Source organism: Cicer arietinum, chromosome 1, assembly GCF_000331145.2.
Source record: "Cicer arietinum cultivar CDC Frontier isolate Library 1 chromosome 1, Cicar.CDCFrontier_v2.0, whole genome shotgun sequence".
Taxonomy (NCBI): domain Eukaryota; kingdom Viridiplantae; phylum Streptophyta; class Magnoliopsida; order Fabales; family Fabaceae; genus Cicer; species Cicer arietinum.
The window spans coordinates 42,677,426-42,692,531 of NC_021160.2; the positions used below are offsets into that span (position 1 = coordinate 42,677,426).

General features: G+C 30.5%; 2 protein-coding genes across 2 annotated transcripts in view; both read left to right on the forward strand.

The window, feature by feature from the left end:
- The window catches only part of LOC101490436 (translation initiation factor IF-2, chloroplastic), an 8,178-nt gene extending 7,853 nt beyond the window's left edge, over window positions 1–325 (forward strand). Inside the window, exon 12 of the mRNA XM_004488658.4 lies at window positions 1–325. This exon is cut by the window's left edge and continues 243 nt beyond it. The gene's annotated coding sequence lies outside the window, so the exon portion shown is untranslated.
- Window positions 326–3,425: 3,100 nt separating this feature from the next.
- LOC101490109 (kinesin-like protein KIN-14Q) lies at window positions 3,426–9,480 on the forward strand. The gene is made up of 17 exons (XM_027334886.2): window positions 3,426–3,578; window positions 3,723–3,863; window positions 3,993–4,073; window positions 4,192–4,269; window positions 4,358–4,690; window positions 4,816–4,877; window positions 4,965–5,175; window positions 5,432–5,508; window positions 5,778–5,877; window positions 5,974–6,249; window positions 6,349–6,634; window positions 6,918–7,076; window positions 7,176–7,391; window positions 7,692–7,729; window positions 7,807–7,970; window positions 8,093–8,218; window positions 8,371–9,480. Exons 2-17 carry the CDS (start codon window positions 3,767–3,769, stop codon window positions 9,127–9,129), a joined length of 3,063 nt encoding a protein of 1,020 aa, XP_027190687.1. The 5' UTR covers window positions 3,426–3,578; window positions 3,723–3,766; the 3' UTR covers window positions 9,130–9,480.
- The last annotated feature ends 5,626 nt before the right edge of the window (window positions 9,481–15,106 follow it).

Below are 15,106 nucleotides of genomic sequence, written 5' to 3' on the forward strand. Positions count from 1 at the left end.
AAAGGGAAAAATTACAACATCATCATAATATTTATATTGAAGGTGGGGCAGCTGAAGAAATCTTAAGTTCAAAATGATTTGTTTTGTTCCATTGTGCTGTAGAAATGTATATAACAAAGTAAATTAATTAGTTTCAGCTCTTTGTAAAGAGAGAAAAAAAAAGTTTCAATGCCTTGATGATGACCTAGAAATACTTGTAACACCACCAAATATAACGACAAGGAAAGAACTGCATTGTTTTTTTTTTCTTCTTTATTTTTTGTATGATGCTGTCAATTGATGCATCATCTTATTTTTTATAAAAAGGAGAAAAATTGATGCATCATTTTACACTGAGGTATGGAAATTTGTGCCTTTACTGTGTTTTGTTCCTATAGACATAGTTTTTTTTAGGAGTTCCTATAGACATGTACACCATTGTAAATTATTTGGCTAAAAATATTTGCATTTTTTGTCCCCCAATTATTGGGTTTAATGGAATTCAAAAAAAAAAAAAAAAAATGGTAGTTGAAAATTGAACAAATCAAAAGTATTTTTCAATTCGGATTAGAAAGTTATTGAAATTTACACTTGCATGCCACATAGGTCAGCCTTATGTGACATCTTAGATTCTTTGAACCATTGAGATAGAAGATGTTAAGTTGACGGAGATATAACTAAAAAATGATTAAATGCTTTTTAAATTAGAGTTCAAATTTGATATTTTCGACTGAATGTTTTAAAGTGGCTTATTAACCACTTTGATGCCACCTATTTTGTTTAAGTTGTGAATTGACAATTAAATAAAAAAAGTCTTTTTGTTTTAAATTAAGATTCAAATTAATTATCTTTTACACGAGAATTGCTGATTGATTGTCACTCCTAAATAGTAGTCCAATCATAAATAATTTTTGAACGACAAAAATAATATTTTTTTGGTTACATATTGGGAAATAAAAAAAATGGTATTGATGAGTTAATAAAATTATTTTCATATATTTTTATAAAAAAATAAAAATAAAAAAATAATATAAGAAAATTAAAAATGAAAAGAGAAGAAGTTAGGAATTGATTCTTGCCTCTTCTATTGCAGAAAATAACGGAAAACAACGAATAATATGAAGTGAGGTGAATACAAATAAATTAAACATTGATTACAGTATCTGACATAAAAATCAACGACAAACAAAATATATTACTCAATATTTTAGCTTAATTATAAGTTTAGTCTTTTTGTTTTTACTGATTTATAAAATTAATACACTAATTTAAAAGTTAATAATTTTAGTTAATTTACTTATTTTTTTAATTAAAAAATTATGATGTTTTAAATAACGTGATATATAATAGGATGCTGTAGAATGATTAATATCTATGAAATTAGAATAAAACGTCGTAAAAACTTATATTTCAACTTCAAATTTTTTTCATATTTTTAATTTAATCTATAAAATATGATAATTAATTAATTTAGAGGATTTTTATATTATATAATCTTATGTCACATCATTAAAAATATATCAAATTATTATTTTTTAGTTCAAAAATTTGATAAAGAGAACAAAACTGTTGACTTTTAAAATAAGCGGACAAATTTCGTGAATTAATAATAATAGAGAGACTAAAATTGAAATTTAAATCTAATATTTTTATTATTTATAGAAACATATTTTGGAAAAAAAATCTATAAAATAACCAAACTAATGATTTATAACCATATTTTATTATTTTGCTGGTAAAAAAATATTAAGCAATTAAGAAAACATGTTTTGATTTCGATTCTCTCCACGTTTTATTTTTTCCAACAATCTCTATGTATTCTGTTTGTCTAAATAAAATAGTAAAGAAATTTATATACAAATTGCTTCAAACCAGAATATATTATTGATGGAAAATCTCACTGTCTTTATTGTACGCAGAAAATAAAACTAAATATCCCTAAATTATAGAGTACTTATTTTTTTTTCATTTTGCATCAAAGTTTTCTATCATCTCTTAATTTTTAATTATGAAGAAGATAAAATTATTGCTTTTCATTTAAAATTGGTTGACGAATATATTTTTTTTATCAAGGACTAACTTTGTCACCACTTCATTTCTTGGTTGGAAAAGTGATTCTATGGATTAGTTTTTTCCACGAAACAATTAGTCAGCCTTATATTAATGCATATATGTTTAGAGTTCTCCCGACCACGCCACAAATAAATTGTTTCTCCAGGATTATATATATATTTTGACAAAAGAAAAAATATTTAGAGTTTTAATTTTTAATCAAATTGATATTAAATTTTTTTATTATTACTATTTAATTATTTAATAAAATAAAATGACTACTCTAATTGATTTGACCTTGATTAATTATTTTAATCAATACTTTCTTCAACCATAAATTAAATATAATTAGATATTTGTAAATATTTATTAAAATTTTAAATATTTTGAACACTATATTTTATATCTAATCTATTAAATTAGTTATTTTTAAATAACATTAAAATTACTCCATTATCACAAGAAATATTTTATTCACTCCCCTAAAATTATTTGTCCTTAAATATAAGCTTCATTTGAATAAAATATTTGTACAAAAACATACACATATTTTCAAATTTCTATATGTAATAATATTTTGAACAAAAATTGACCTTAATTAATTTTAATTGAAGGAGAATTTTGAAAAATCAATATTTATTGTTGACAACATTAATGAAATGCCTAATTTTCTTAATGTATTTAAAATAATTTACAAAATCATTCTAAAAATATTTTTATACATAATTTATGTAAAAGTATTTTGAATTTTGGTTTTATACATATATTTATTTATATTTTACTATAATACATTATTTTCATATCATTTCTTAAAATATTTCTGCAAATATCTAATAAAATACTATTGAAAGTTGAGTTTTAAATAGCGGTCATAGTTGTGTTTAATAATATTTGCAATTTCTACTATTAATGGAAAGTTTATATAAAAGCTTTTTTACACTAAATACATCTTATCTAATTGGATTCATTCATTTTGTTTGAAAAGATTTGATTTGAAGTCAATGTAAAGACCAACTATCTTCGTTAGTGTCCATCTTAAGTTTTAAAATAACATTTAAAAATTATTTGAAATTTTAACGACAATCCACGATAAAACCTTTTATCGTTTTAAGGTTGAAATAATAACTTGATCGATATTAGTTTAATAAAAATTAATGTATTTTTCAAAACTTAATGCGTCAAATCAACATTAATCAAGTCATAATTATATTAATAATGAAGAGAAAAATCATTAACTTATATTTGTGATGGTGGTTTTTAAAATTTCAAACGCCCTGTAAATGAAATACCACGTGGCTATATTTTTCGGACAATTAAGAAAGGACAAATGACACTTTTTATATTTTTAGTGAGTGAATCCAAACTATTGTCTCTCTAATAAAAAAGTGAAAAAGGAGTGTAACGTCACGTGTATTTGTGCTCCATTAACTTGGTTTCATCCAAAGTCAGAATCCAAAGCACAAAGCATAAACTCCATCATCCAAAACTTCACCCGCTTGCCACCTTTCAAATTTCAAACCCCCCAACGGTCAAATTTTCTCAGTAAGGCAAGTTTTCACAATCAACATTTCTTAGCAAAACCTTCTCCTTTTACATCATCATCACACAACCATCTTAATAAAGCACCACCCCTTTTTTTTCATATGCTTTATTTGTTAAATCATTATCATTATTATTATTTATTTTTTCAGTTTTCAAAGTTTAAACGGTTTGTGACCATTTATATATTTTATCAATGGAAGACAATGAATGGAATTTCTTTGATCATGACCCTCTTCTTCTCACTGATGTTTCTTTTCAACAACAACAAAAACAACAAACCTCTTCCAATTGTAAGAACCCTTTCACTATTCATTTTTCTTTCTCATTTGGAACCAATAATAAAAATTCAATTTTTTCTTCAAAGTTCTTAACTTGCTGATCAAATTCGTGTACCCTTTTGTTCCTTTTCTTTCTTTTAGGCGTTTTGCAAACACCACTTAGCTCTCTGAATTCAGCTATGGCGGAAGATCCTCAATCTTGTGGTGGAAACCCTAATTATGGTTAGGATACTGAAAAATTAAAAAACAAATTCAAAAATTGAATCTTTTCTTGTTTTTTATGAACCCCATTTTCTTGATTTTGATGGGTTATCAACATTTTTGTATTGTTGGTGTGTAGATTTGTCTCCGGAAAATGAAAGCTTTGAAAGGAATAGTGTGCAATTTGATGACCCAATTGCGAAAAATTTGGTTGATGGTAAAGAAGATCTTTTTTTGGTTTTTTTTTCTTTCACAATTGAAGAACTTTTTGATTGTGTGTGATTAAGGATCTGAATTTGTTTCAGGACGATCAATGTTGGGGTATTCTTTGACTTCACCAGATTTGGTGATCTGTTCTGGCTCACCAGATATTGCTGGAATCAGTTATTGTGATTCTCCTGAGATGTTGAAGAACAAAAATTGCTACAATTTGGACTCATCTATGGAGCTTTCTCTTGAGAATGGAATCAATGGATCTGAAGTTGAAGTTTACAATGGTCATAAGACTCCAACTGTTAAATTTTCCAATTTGTGTGAAACTATTGAACAAGAGGAAGAGTTGCTATCACCTGAAGCCTCATTTGAGCTTCATCCGCCACCAATAACCACGGACGAGTCGCCTCAAGACTACACTCATAGTGAGTTGGATTCTTGGTATCTGTAATTGTGAACAATGGTTTTGAAATTTGAACTCTACATAATGTGACGTTGCTGGTTATTGTGCAAATGGCTATTTTCCAACAAAATTTTGTTTTAAATTCAGGAGATAATGAAATGCTTGAAGATGCTAGAGTGTCTCAGGAGGCAGAGTTGGAATGCTCAGAAGTATGTTTTTTCTCAATGAATAGTGATAATTTTCTTACTTTAAACAAGAAAACGTGTATGATCTCAATCACAATGATATTGTTGTAGGACGTTGAGGATATTGGGGTAGAAGAGAAGTTTCAGAAGCTGAAAATAGATTTTGAGTGTCAGAGAAAGGAGCTGGCAGAAACAAGAAGAATGTTGGGGGAGCTCAAGAGGGAGAATCAAGAGAAAAGTAGTGAATGTAAAGAAGCTTGGAACTCCTTAAAAGAGCTTCAGAATGAGCTAATGCGCAAGTCCATGCACGTAGGATCTTTAGGTAAGCGTTTTCATCTATGAAGTTAATTTATAATAACTAAGATTTGAGTTGTAGACACTATCGACGTAAAATATTGTTTTGCTTTATCTGATTACATCTTATCATATAAATATTTGTGTAGCATGGCAAAGTGATATAATAGTGTGATTTGATATGTGTAAAAAACTTTTACACCGTATGTGTATAGAAATTAACCTCTATAACTAATACTGAAAGTTATGCTTATATAATATTCATTGATATTTTGGATTTGCAGCATTTGCTATTGAAGGGCAAGTGAAAGAGAAAAGCAAGTGGTTTACATCATTGAGAGACTTGATGAGGAAATTGAAGGTACTGATATCCTAACAAAGTTGAATGAATCAATGTTATTAGTCGCAGATCGCGTAAAATAGTAGTTAATTCAAATTCTGCTATGCTACAATGCTATAGTGGCTATTAAACAACATTTTGGGCTAAAACTGCGGAACAACAACATTTTGTTTAAATTCCGCTACGTTATAGCGCTATAGGCGCTATTTCACAACACAAGAATGGCAAGCAAGTTTAATTAAAAGGGAAAATTATATTTATAATGTGTTAGTCAATTTCATTGGATGTAGATTATGAAAATGGAACACATGAAGCTATTAGAGGAAGCGGAGGCATACAAGAAATATGAATTAGATATAAGTCAATTGGGGCTCATCATCAAGTCTAAAAGTAAGTCGAGATTGTTGCATTATGAATCTCAATCTTAATGTTGTTATTAGTTTTCCCTTTCACATTTGTACTTACATTGTATTCCTATTTTTATAGTGAATGAACAACTTGAGTTACATGAAGATCTCAAGTCCAAATACATTGAAGGGGCTAAGGTTCAAAAAGAGCTTTACAATAAGGTATTGGAGTTGAGAGGAAACATAAGGGTCTTTTGCCGGTGTAGGCCTCTTAATGGTGAAGAGATAAAAGGAGGAGCCACAATGGCCTTAGATTTTGATTCTGCTAAAGATGGTGAGCTTACTGTGTTGTCAAATGGAGCTCCAAGAAAGACTTTTAAGTTTGATGCTGTCTTTGGCCCTCAAGCTGAACAAGGTAATTAAGCAAGCATTCATGCCACAAGTGTCTTTTTTAATTTGGTTCTGAAAGATAAATGCTCATTTTGTGACAGATTTTCATTGTTTTTGTTTATAGCTGATATATTTGAGGATACTGTACCATTTGCAACCTCGGTTTTAGATGGTTACAATGTATGCATTTTTGCATATGGACAGACCGGTACAGGAAAAACCTTCACAATGGAGGGCACAGAAGAGGCTCGTGGAGTTAATTTCAGGACTCTTGAGAAAATGTTTGATATAATCAAGGAAAGACAGACTCTCTATTGTTATGATGTCTCTGTAAGTGTCTTAGAAGTGTACAATGAGCAAATAAGAGATTTGTTGGTTCCAGGAAATAATCCAGGAATGTCTGCAAGAAGGTAGAGACTGACAAAACCATTTGGTTTATTTTCATATTATTTTCAAGGAAATTTTTAAGAGATTAATTTTAATGTACAGTCAGTGTAAGTCTTTTTATTTTTACACTATCAATCAATCAGAAATCATCTTTTGCATGACTTTTAAGGTAACTATGATTAAAGTCAAATATTTTTAGTAATCTAATGGTTCTTCTTGATTGAAAGTGTGAAACATCTTTAACTTTCGGTGCATATCTATTAAATCCAATTTTCATGGTAGCAACTAAATGTGGTTTAATTGTAGACTTGAGATAAGACAAGCTGGTGAAGGAATGCATATTCCAGGGTTGGTTGAGGCACATGTAGACAACATGAATGAAGTGTGGGAAGTTCTACAAACCGGTAGCAATGCAAGGGCTGTTAGCGCAACCAATGCGAATGAGCACAGTAGCCGATCTCACTGGTTAGCTTCGATGCGTTTTTGATTGAATCATAAACTGTATTTGAATAGGATTGTTGTAGAAACACTGCTTATGACGCGCCGTTCTTTTTCTCTATTCAGCATTCACTGTGTCATGGTTAAGGGAGAAAATTTGTTGAATGGAGAACACACTAGAAGCAAGTTATGGCTTGTGGACTTAGCAGGAAGTGAAAGAGTTGCAAAGACAGAAGTGCAAGGTGATAGATTGAAGGAGACACAAAATATTAATAGGTCTCTTTCTGCACTTGGTGATGTCATATCAGCTCTTGCAACCAAAAGTTCACACATCCCTTTCAGGTTATTATTATCCTTTTTTCTTTCATTCATAAATGTTGAAACCAAACCATCTATGAAGCGTCAACACAAACACTATATACGACATTGACACGTCGACACTGATAATAATAATTTAAGAAAATGAAAATAATTGAATATAAATAGCCACATATGTTGTTGTCAGCCTCGTTTCGGTGTTGGCCTTGTGCTAGTGTACGACACCAGACACATCTTCAATATGAAGTGTTGGTGCTACAAAGCCAACAACCACCTTTTGGTCTAATATTAGTATTGAAGATTATATTGTTCTTCATTATGCAGGAACTCTAAGCTTACACACTTGCTTGCAGACTCATTAGGTACTGAGTTCTATCCCTCTCTGCATGAATCCAAATGTGATTATAGAATACGATGAACAATCTTTGGTGTTTTCTAGGAGGAGATTCAAAGGCACTCATGTTTGTACAGATCAGTCCTAATGAAAGTGATTTGGGCGAGACGATTTGCTCTTTGAACTTTGCTAGTAGAGTAAGGGGTATAGAATTGGGCCCTCCAAAAAAGCAGTGGGACACTATTGAACTTCTGAAACACAAACAAATGGTATTTATGATTGTTGCAATATTCTGGATTATCATCATTTTACTGCTTAATTGATATATGTAGTTTGTTTCATAGTCAATTTCTTTTATCATTTTAAATTTGTGTGTACTCTTGTTATTTAGGCTGAGAAAACTAAACAAGAGCTAAAGCTGAAGGATTTTCAAATCAAGAAGATGGAGGAAACAATCCATGGATTTGAGTCCAAAATGAAGGAAAGGGATCATAAAAACAAAAGTCTTCAAGACAAGGTATGTATCGTATTAAAAATTAAAACAAAAATTTGATTTTGTTTTGGACGAACAAATATTATTAGTATGTCAGCTGTTACGTTAGTATTTTCTCATCATCTAGGATTTTAATCCTGATTTTTTTAATAAACATTACAAACTTATGATTGAAGGTCAAGGAACTTGAATCACAACTTATGATTGAGAGAAAGCTAGCGCGTCAACACGTAGACTCAAAGATAGCTGAGCAGCATCAAATGAAACATCAAGAAGAGCAAATCAATGCAGTTTTGAGACCAACAACAACGCCTGCAAATCGACCATTAGCAACTCTCAAGAATTTCAATGATCCAACTAGACCCTCAATGGAGAACAACATCTTTAAACCTCACAACATACCCTTTTCTACAATAGAAAGCTCCATCAAATACATTGATCACAACGAAAAAGAAAACAATCCCGACATGGCTGATAATAATAGTTCACTACTTCCAAAAAGGGCTGCAAGAGCTTCTATATGCACAATGACACCGCGCGCTCCTTCGGCAACTGTTTCAAGGAGAAACTCTTTGATTCCACTCCCAAGCTTAGCACAATTTCAATCACCATTCATACCGAAGTTATTATCAAACCAAGAAGTGAATGAGGAACCAGAAACAGCACAAGCTCATTGTGAGAGTCCTAAAGAAGTAAAAAGTGGTGTTAAGAAGATAGGTAGCATACTAAGAAGAAGCATACATAAGAAAGGACAAGTGAAGTCTCCATTACAACAACATATGAGAAAGGTTGGTGGTGTAAATGTGGGAATGGAGAAAGTGAGAGTTTCTATTGGAAGTAGAGGGAAATTAGCACTAAGGGGGGTGCAAGTTGGAAGTGTTAGAAGAGGTGGTGCTAAAGAGATTCAACAGAAGAAGGAAAGGGGATGGATATAAAAGATGGATTGATCTAGATTTTCTTTTTATGCATTGTGTGGATAGATAAAAATGATTTCTTGTGTGTTCTTTAAGGAATGAAAAATGTATCATTTTTCATTATGAAATTTAATTTGTTTTAAACTTCATATGGGAGAATGGAGCAAGTCTCTTGTAAATTCTACATGTGGGGTATGTAATTTTTCTTTAACTTTAAACCATGATGCCACATCTCTAAAGTTGACTGTAAGATTAACTACTGTACTTTTCAATTGGATTCAAATTCAACCCAAGGTGATTGATTGCTTGGGTGAGAAAATATACCATGTGGTTTATGGTAGACTAATGATAAGTTTAATATTTTAACAATGACCCGCGGCGTTTTTTTCAGAGTCTTCACATTTTTATGGTTGAAAGAGTGACTTGATAAATATATTTTTTTTGTATTAGCTTGATGAATGTTGATTTGAGAAAAACAAGAGAAAATGATTTTTTTTTTTAAGTTTTGAACACTAATATTTGTTTTCTTGTTTACCCTACAAGGCACCTCAATTCAAATCAAAATATGAATCAAAATATGAAGTGAAGTGGCTGAAGTTTTATGAAAAAGGAAATGAGAATGAGAATGAAATAAGAATGTTCTGTCAAGAAGTTAATTTATTTATTTATGTTAAATGTTTGAACTCGTATTTCTTTTATATCGTAATGTTAATAATAATAATAATAGTAATAATAATAATTGTTAGAAAATTTTACCCCATATCCCCTTAATTATACCTATACTCCCAAATTAAAAATGAAATGATGTTTTTGCCCTCGTATAAATAATAAAACCTCTAAAAAATTATCATTTCACATTTCAACATTTCCGGAACTCAAGCGTGAGTTTTTTTTTTTAAATTTTCAGAGAACTTGAATACAAGTTTTTCGATACAGAAGATGTACTCCGAAAAACTTGTTTTGAAGTTCTCCGGTACAGAAGCTATTACCGAAAAACATTTTTGAAGTTTTTCGGTACAAAAGACTCTTCTAGAAAACATTTTTTAACTTATCCGATACAGAGTGTTGTTTCGGAAAACTTGATGCTCAACGTTTTCGGTAGTTACCGGAGAACTTGAACATCAAGTTTTTCGGAAGTTATATATATATATATATATATATATATATATATATATATATATATATATATATATTTATTTATTTTAATTTATTATACTTTTATAAGTAATTGTGATTTATTTCTTTTAATTTTTTAATTTTTCAGTGGGCACACGAGGAAGAGACGACAAAATCATATGAATTACACGTGACACTAATACTTCTACATCGTCCGCGATGAATCCCTCAGAGAGGATTCGACCGGCAGCTTCAAGGAGAAGAAGACGAATGATCATTGAAGACGACAACATGGATTTATCTCAGATGTGACTATGTATCAGCAGGAGGAGCCTTCTATAGTGCATGAGGAGGATGTGGTACATAAGCAGGTGGATGTACATGAATAGGAGGAGGCTGCACCTGCTCATGAGGGAGAACATATGGAGGAGGGGCATGATGGAGCTAAGGGACCCGGTGAGCTCACATGGTATCCTGGAGGACCTTATGATTTGTCTATCCTTACACGATACCGTTATCATGTTTCAGCTAGACTATGGTTTGATGAGGTATATTAAATTAATTATTACTTATAATGCATTAAAAATATTTAAATTAATTATTATTTTTTGTCTATATTTAATTTTAATGTCATATATTTTCTTTTTATATAGGAGCGATCATTGCTGAAAGTTGTTGCGCATAGAAAGAAAATGCAACAATTTACCCCGCCGGTACTTCTGCCACCCATAGAGAATTGGGTGAATTTGTCAGGTTTGAACCCATTACAACGAGGTAGTTTGAAGATGATCGACAACAACCTGATATCTGCATTTGTTGAAAGATGATATTTTGAGACATCGTCATTTCACATGCCATTTGGTGAAATGACGATTACTGTGGATGATGTTGTCAATCTTCTGGGATTGCCTATTAGGGGCGAGTTCTACAGTCCACTCGATATAGATAGAGTAACGACATGTAATCTTGCCATAACTCTATTAGGAGACCAAAAAGACTAGAGGTGCGCACTATAGACTAGATTGGTTGAAAAAGGTCTTCAGAAGGCAGTGTGCAGCAGAGAGATTTGACTGTGCTGCTAGGGCATATTGTTGAATTTAGTAGGGAGTACTATTTTCGCTGATAAGAGTCATACTCTAGTTGATGTGAAGTATCTTCCTTTAATCAAATATTTAGACGGTACTGTTGAGACAAACTCTCTATTTTAAAGTTTTGATGAAAATAAACAAAGGTTAATTAAGAATGTTAATTATGATTCTAAATGTTATGTTAATTTAACTTGTGTTCTTGAGTGGATTTAATTAAGAGCAGAATCAAGCAAATACAAGAAAAGACAACAACAAGATCATTCTGCATCATAAACAGAGAATGATCTTCAGCTTCACCGAATTATCCATCACAGCAAGTTGGTCAAATCTTTTCTATCTATGTGATAAAAAGTTTGCTCTGGAAATCTTTCATATCTAATAAGTACACGGCATGGAACAAGTACGAACAATCCAGACTAAAAAAGGATACTTGATCACAAAGATCAAAGGGTTCAAAGATGGACAAAAGTCATGACGACCTAAGAATTCCAAAATTCAAATGTCAAGAAAACTTGATCAAACTGGGTATATGACAGGACAAGAACAAAGGAAATACAGAACATTTAAAACGGGAACTCCATAATGATTATTGAAGCTCAAGAAAGTTCAAACTGTTAAAACCAAGAACATTAATCATTCTCCGTTTTCTGCACATCAACAACAGCTTTGCATTCTGTCTGTTTCAGTCTGCAATTCGTTCCTAATCATCTCCAACCTTCTCTAGCTACACTCAAGACTCAAGGCAGATAATGTACCATCCAAGATCAATGACATCACTTTCTGCAATTCGCGAAACTGTTACTGCTGCTAACACACATACCAGCTGCGAAATTGTCATTAAATTCTCTGTAAAGAATCTATTCTCATACAAGAGTTGAGCAATATCAGATTCTGTCAAATTCAATCATTTGTAAAAACTCAAACTATAAGAGTTTCTTTATAGTTTGTTTAAGATTGCTTCCTATCAAGGTTAGATAGGTGTTGTGATTGCTTTCTGGGTGGAAAGTAATTAAGAAAGAAATAGATCAAGGTTGATTTATTCTAGGTGTTGTAAGATTAAGAAGGTTCTTCATTTTAAACACTTAGTGGAAAATCTCACAGTGTGAGGACTGGACGTAACCCACGTTGGGTGAACCAGGATAAATCTTTGTGTGGTATTCTCTTTCCTTTCTCCTTCTTTATTATACTGCATTAATCATTTAAGATAAAATAGAAACTGATTTTCTGCTAATTTAAGAACGTTCTCTGTTTTATAACATAAACCAAAAACGTTCTCCGTTTTCTGTTTCTTAACCAAGATCATTCTTGAGTTATTTTCTTAAGTTTTAACAGGAATTTTTAAAAGGCATATTTACAATTCAAACCCCCCTTTCTTGTAAATCGACATTGTTACTTCAGGTACAAATAAATATGCATGGGGTACTGCTGCACTCGTAGTGCTTTATGACTATCTCTCAGATGCCTGTTGTTATGACACCAAACAGCTAGGTGGATATATGACGTTGCTTCAGGTATCAACTCTTTATTTAATTTTAATTATTAAATATTATGTTAATTATGTTATTAGTATTAATTATTAATTGTTTTCTTTCTTCATCTAAGCGTCCAACATATGCATGCCCCTCCAAAGTATCATGTAATTCATGGTTGTGAATTCCACAAGTTACTTTAACTATTCATACTGAACCATCTTTTAATGGTTTTGATCTAAGCTTGAAAGGACAATCACACTTTTTTGTTGAATTTCGAGTTGAACTAGCAACACACTTGTATTTTCCCGTCCCAACCTAATATTAATTTATTTCTTCTTTCTTTCTCTCATGTCTCTATATCTGATCTGCTGATGATAATAGTAACTTTATTTTTTATACCGATTTCTTTTGCCCAATTCACAACAGCATCCCTTGTATCAAATATCTGAAATAAAATAAATTATAATTAATCATAATAATATATTTTTACAATATTAATATTAATTATATTTATTCATACCTGATCTGTGTAAAAAATATTTGTAGTATCGACACATGTTTTATCCATTAATAGTAGTAGTTTATCCATATCTGTTAACATTTTAAAAAAAATTAATAAAATTCAAAAAACTTAAAAAGTAAATTTAAAAAAATTGTTCTGTACCAGAAAACTTGTATATGAAATTTTCCGAAGCCACTCGTGTACCGGATAACTTGTCAATTAAATTTTCTGGTGCATAACTTTTCCCTTCTATACGGGAAAACTTTGTTTTAACTTTTCCGGAATATACCTTATGTACCGAAAAACTTAAAAAATATTTTCCAGAACTATACTGTGTACCGAAAATCTTTTTTACGGCTCCAAAAATGAGAAAAGGGTAAAAAAAAATTACCTTAAATTGTGTGAAATAGTAAAAAAAAAGTTGAGGGTATTTTTGGCATTTTGAAATTTTTTTGGGGTAAGGTAAATTTTTCTAATTGTTATAGGCGGGAGTCATGGTACCTTAGTTCAAGCCCAACATGTAAATGGAATTTCATATCTATCAATATGACTGATGAATAACGCCGCATAAGTTTCTCTAAATTATAGCAATATGTTAGAGGATTTTAATTTGCACTCTTACACCTAAATATGTCATTCCCTCAATCAATATGAAAATACAATTTACTCTTTTAACTATTTATAAAATCTTCAATTTTTTAAATTTCTCATTTTTTCACTATCTATTTCGGAACTTCAGAAAAATCATCTTAATCTTTGAAATCAAAAGTAAGTGATACTAAAATTTTAAAATTCTGAAACATAAAATTTCTAGAACAATTTGAAACTTCTGCAATAGAAAATTTCAGAATTTTTGAAATAGGAAAATTTTGAAATTTTCAATATTTGGAAAATTTCAAAACTTTTAAGATTTAGAAACTTTCCAAATTTGAAAACTTTTGAAACTTTTCAGACTTAGAAACTTTGGAAACTTTCAAATATTTCGAAATGTAATCATTATTTCAAAAATTTGAAACTTCTGAAACTATCGATTTTGAAACTTATTATAAATGATTAAAAATATAAAATTGTCTTTTCATGTGTCTTGGGGGTGGCAAATACAACTGTGGGGTGTATGATAAAATCCTCAGTATATTATTATAGTAGAGATCCAAAGTCATTGTCCACTTTAACTCACCTAGACCTTCGTTTGTAATCATTAGATAGACGAGAAGGAAATCCAATGATGATGGACACGATAGTTCACCTATATCAACATTTTGAGCCACTTGATGACAATCCTACTGTGATTCCAGCTATCAGATGACAATGGTCATTTCGTGATTAGAAAAATACATTCTACATCATAGAGTGATATGCCAATCATGGATTTTTCTTTTAATGATCATGATAGAAACCTTATAGAAACTCTATATAACAAAGACCTATGAGGTCATAAAAGTACACTAAAATTCTAACCCCAAAACCTGTCTTTAATAAATATTTACTAAATCGTCAGAGTGTATACAGATACACTCCTAAAGAGGAGCTATGAGTAACCTCCTTCAACCATCTTTCTATCACTGATCTCATAGTCAAGATTTTGTATCTAGTACTCCATAATAATACATTATGCTCTTATGAAATAATAAACTATGTCTATGGCTATATATAGTATTGTTAGTGTTTCTAAAAAAAGAAAACTTAATTTTTTTTGGTAATTATGTAACTTTTTTTTTTAATTTTAGACTGAGGCAACATCCTCTCACTTTAATTTTGTTTATAAAGAAAATAATAATAACTAAGAATTTTTTTTTATAATAATAGAATTATTAAGCAAT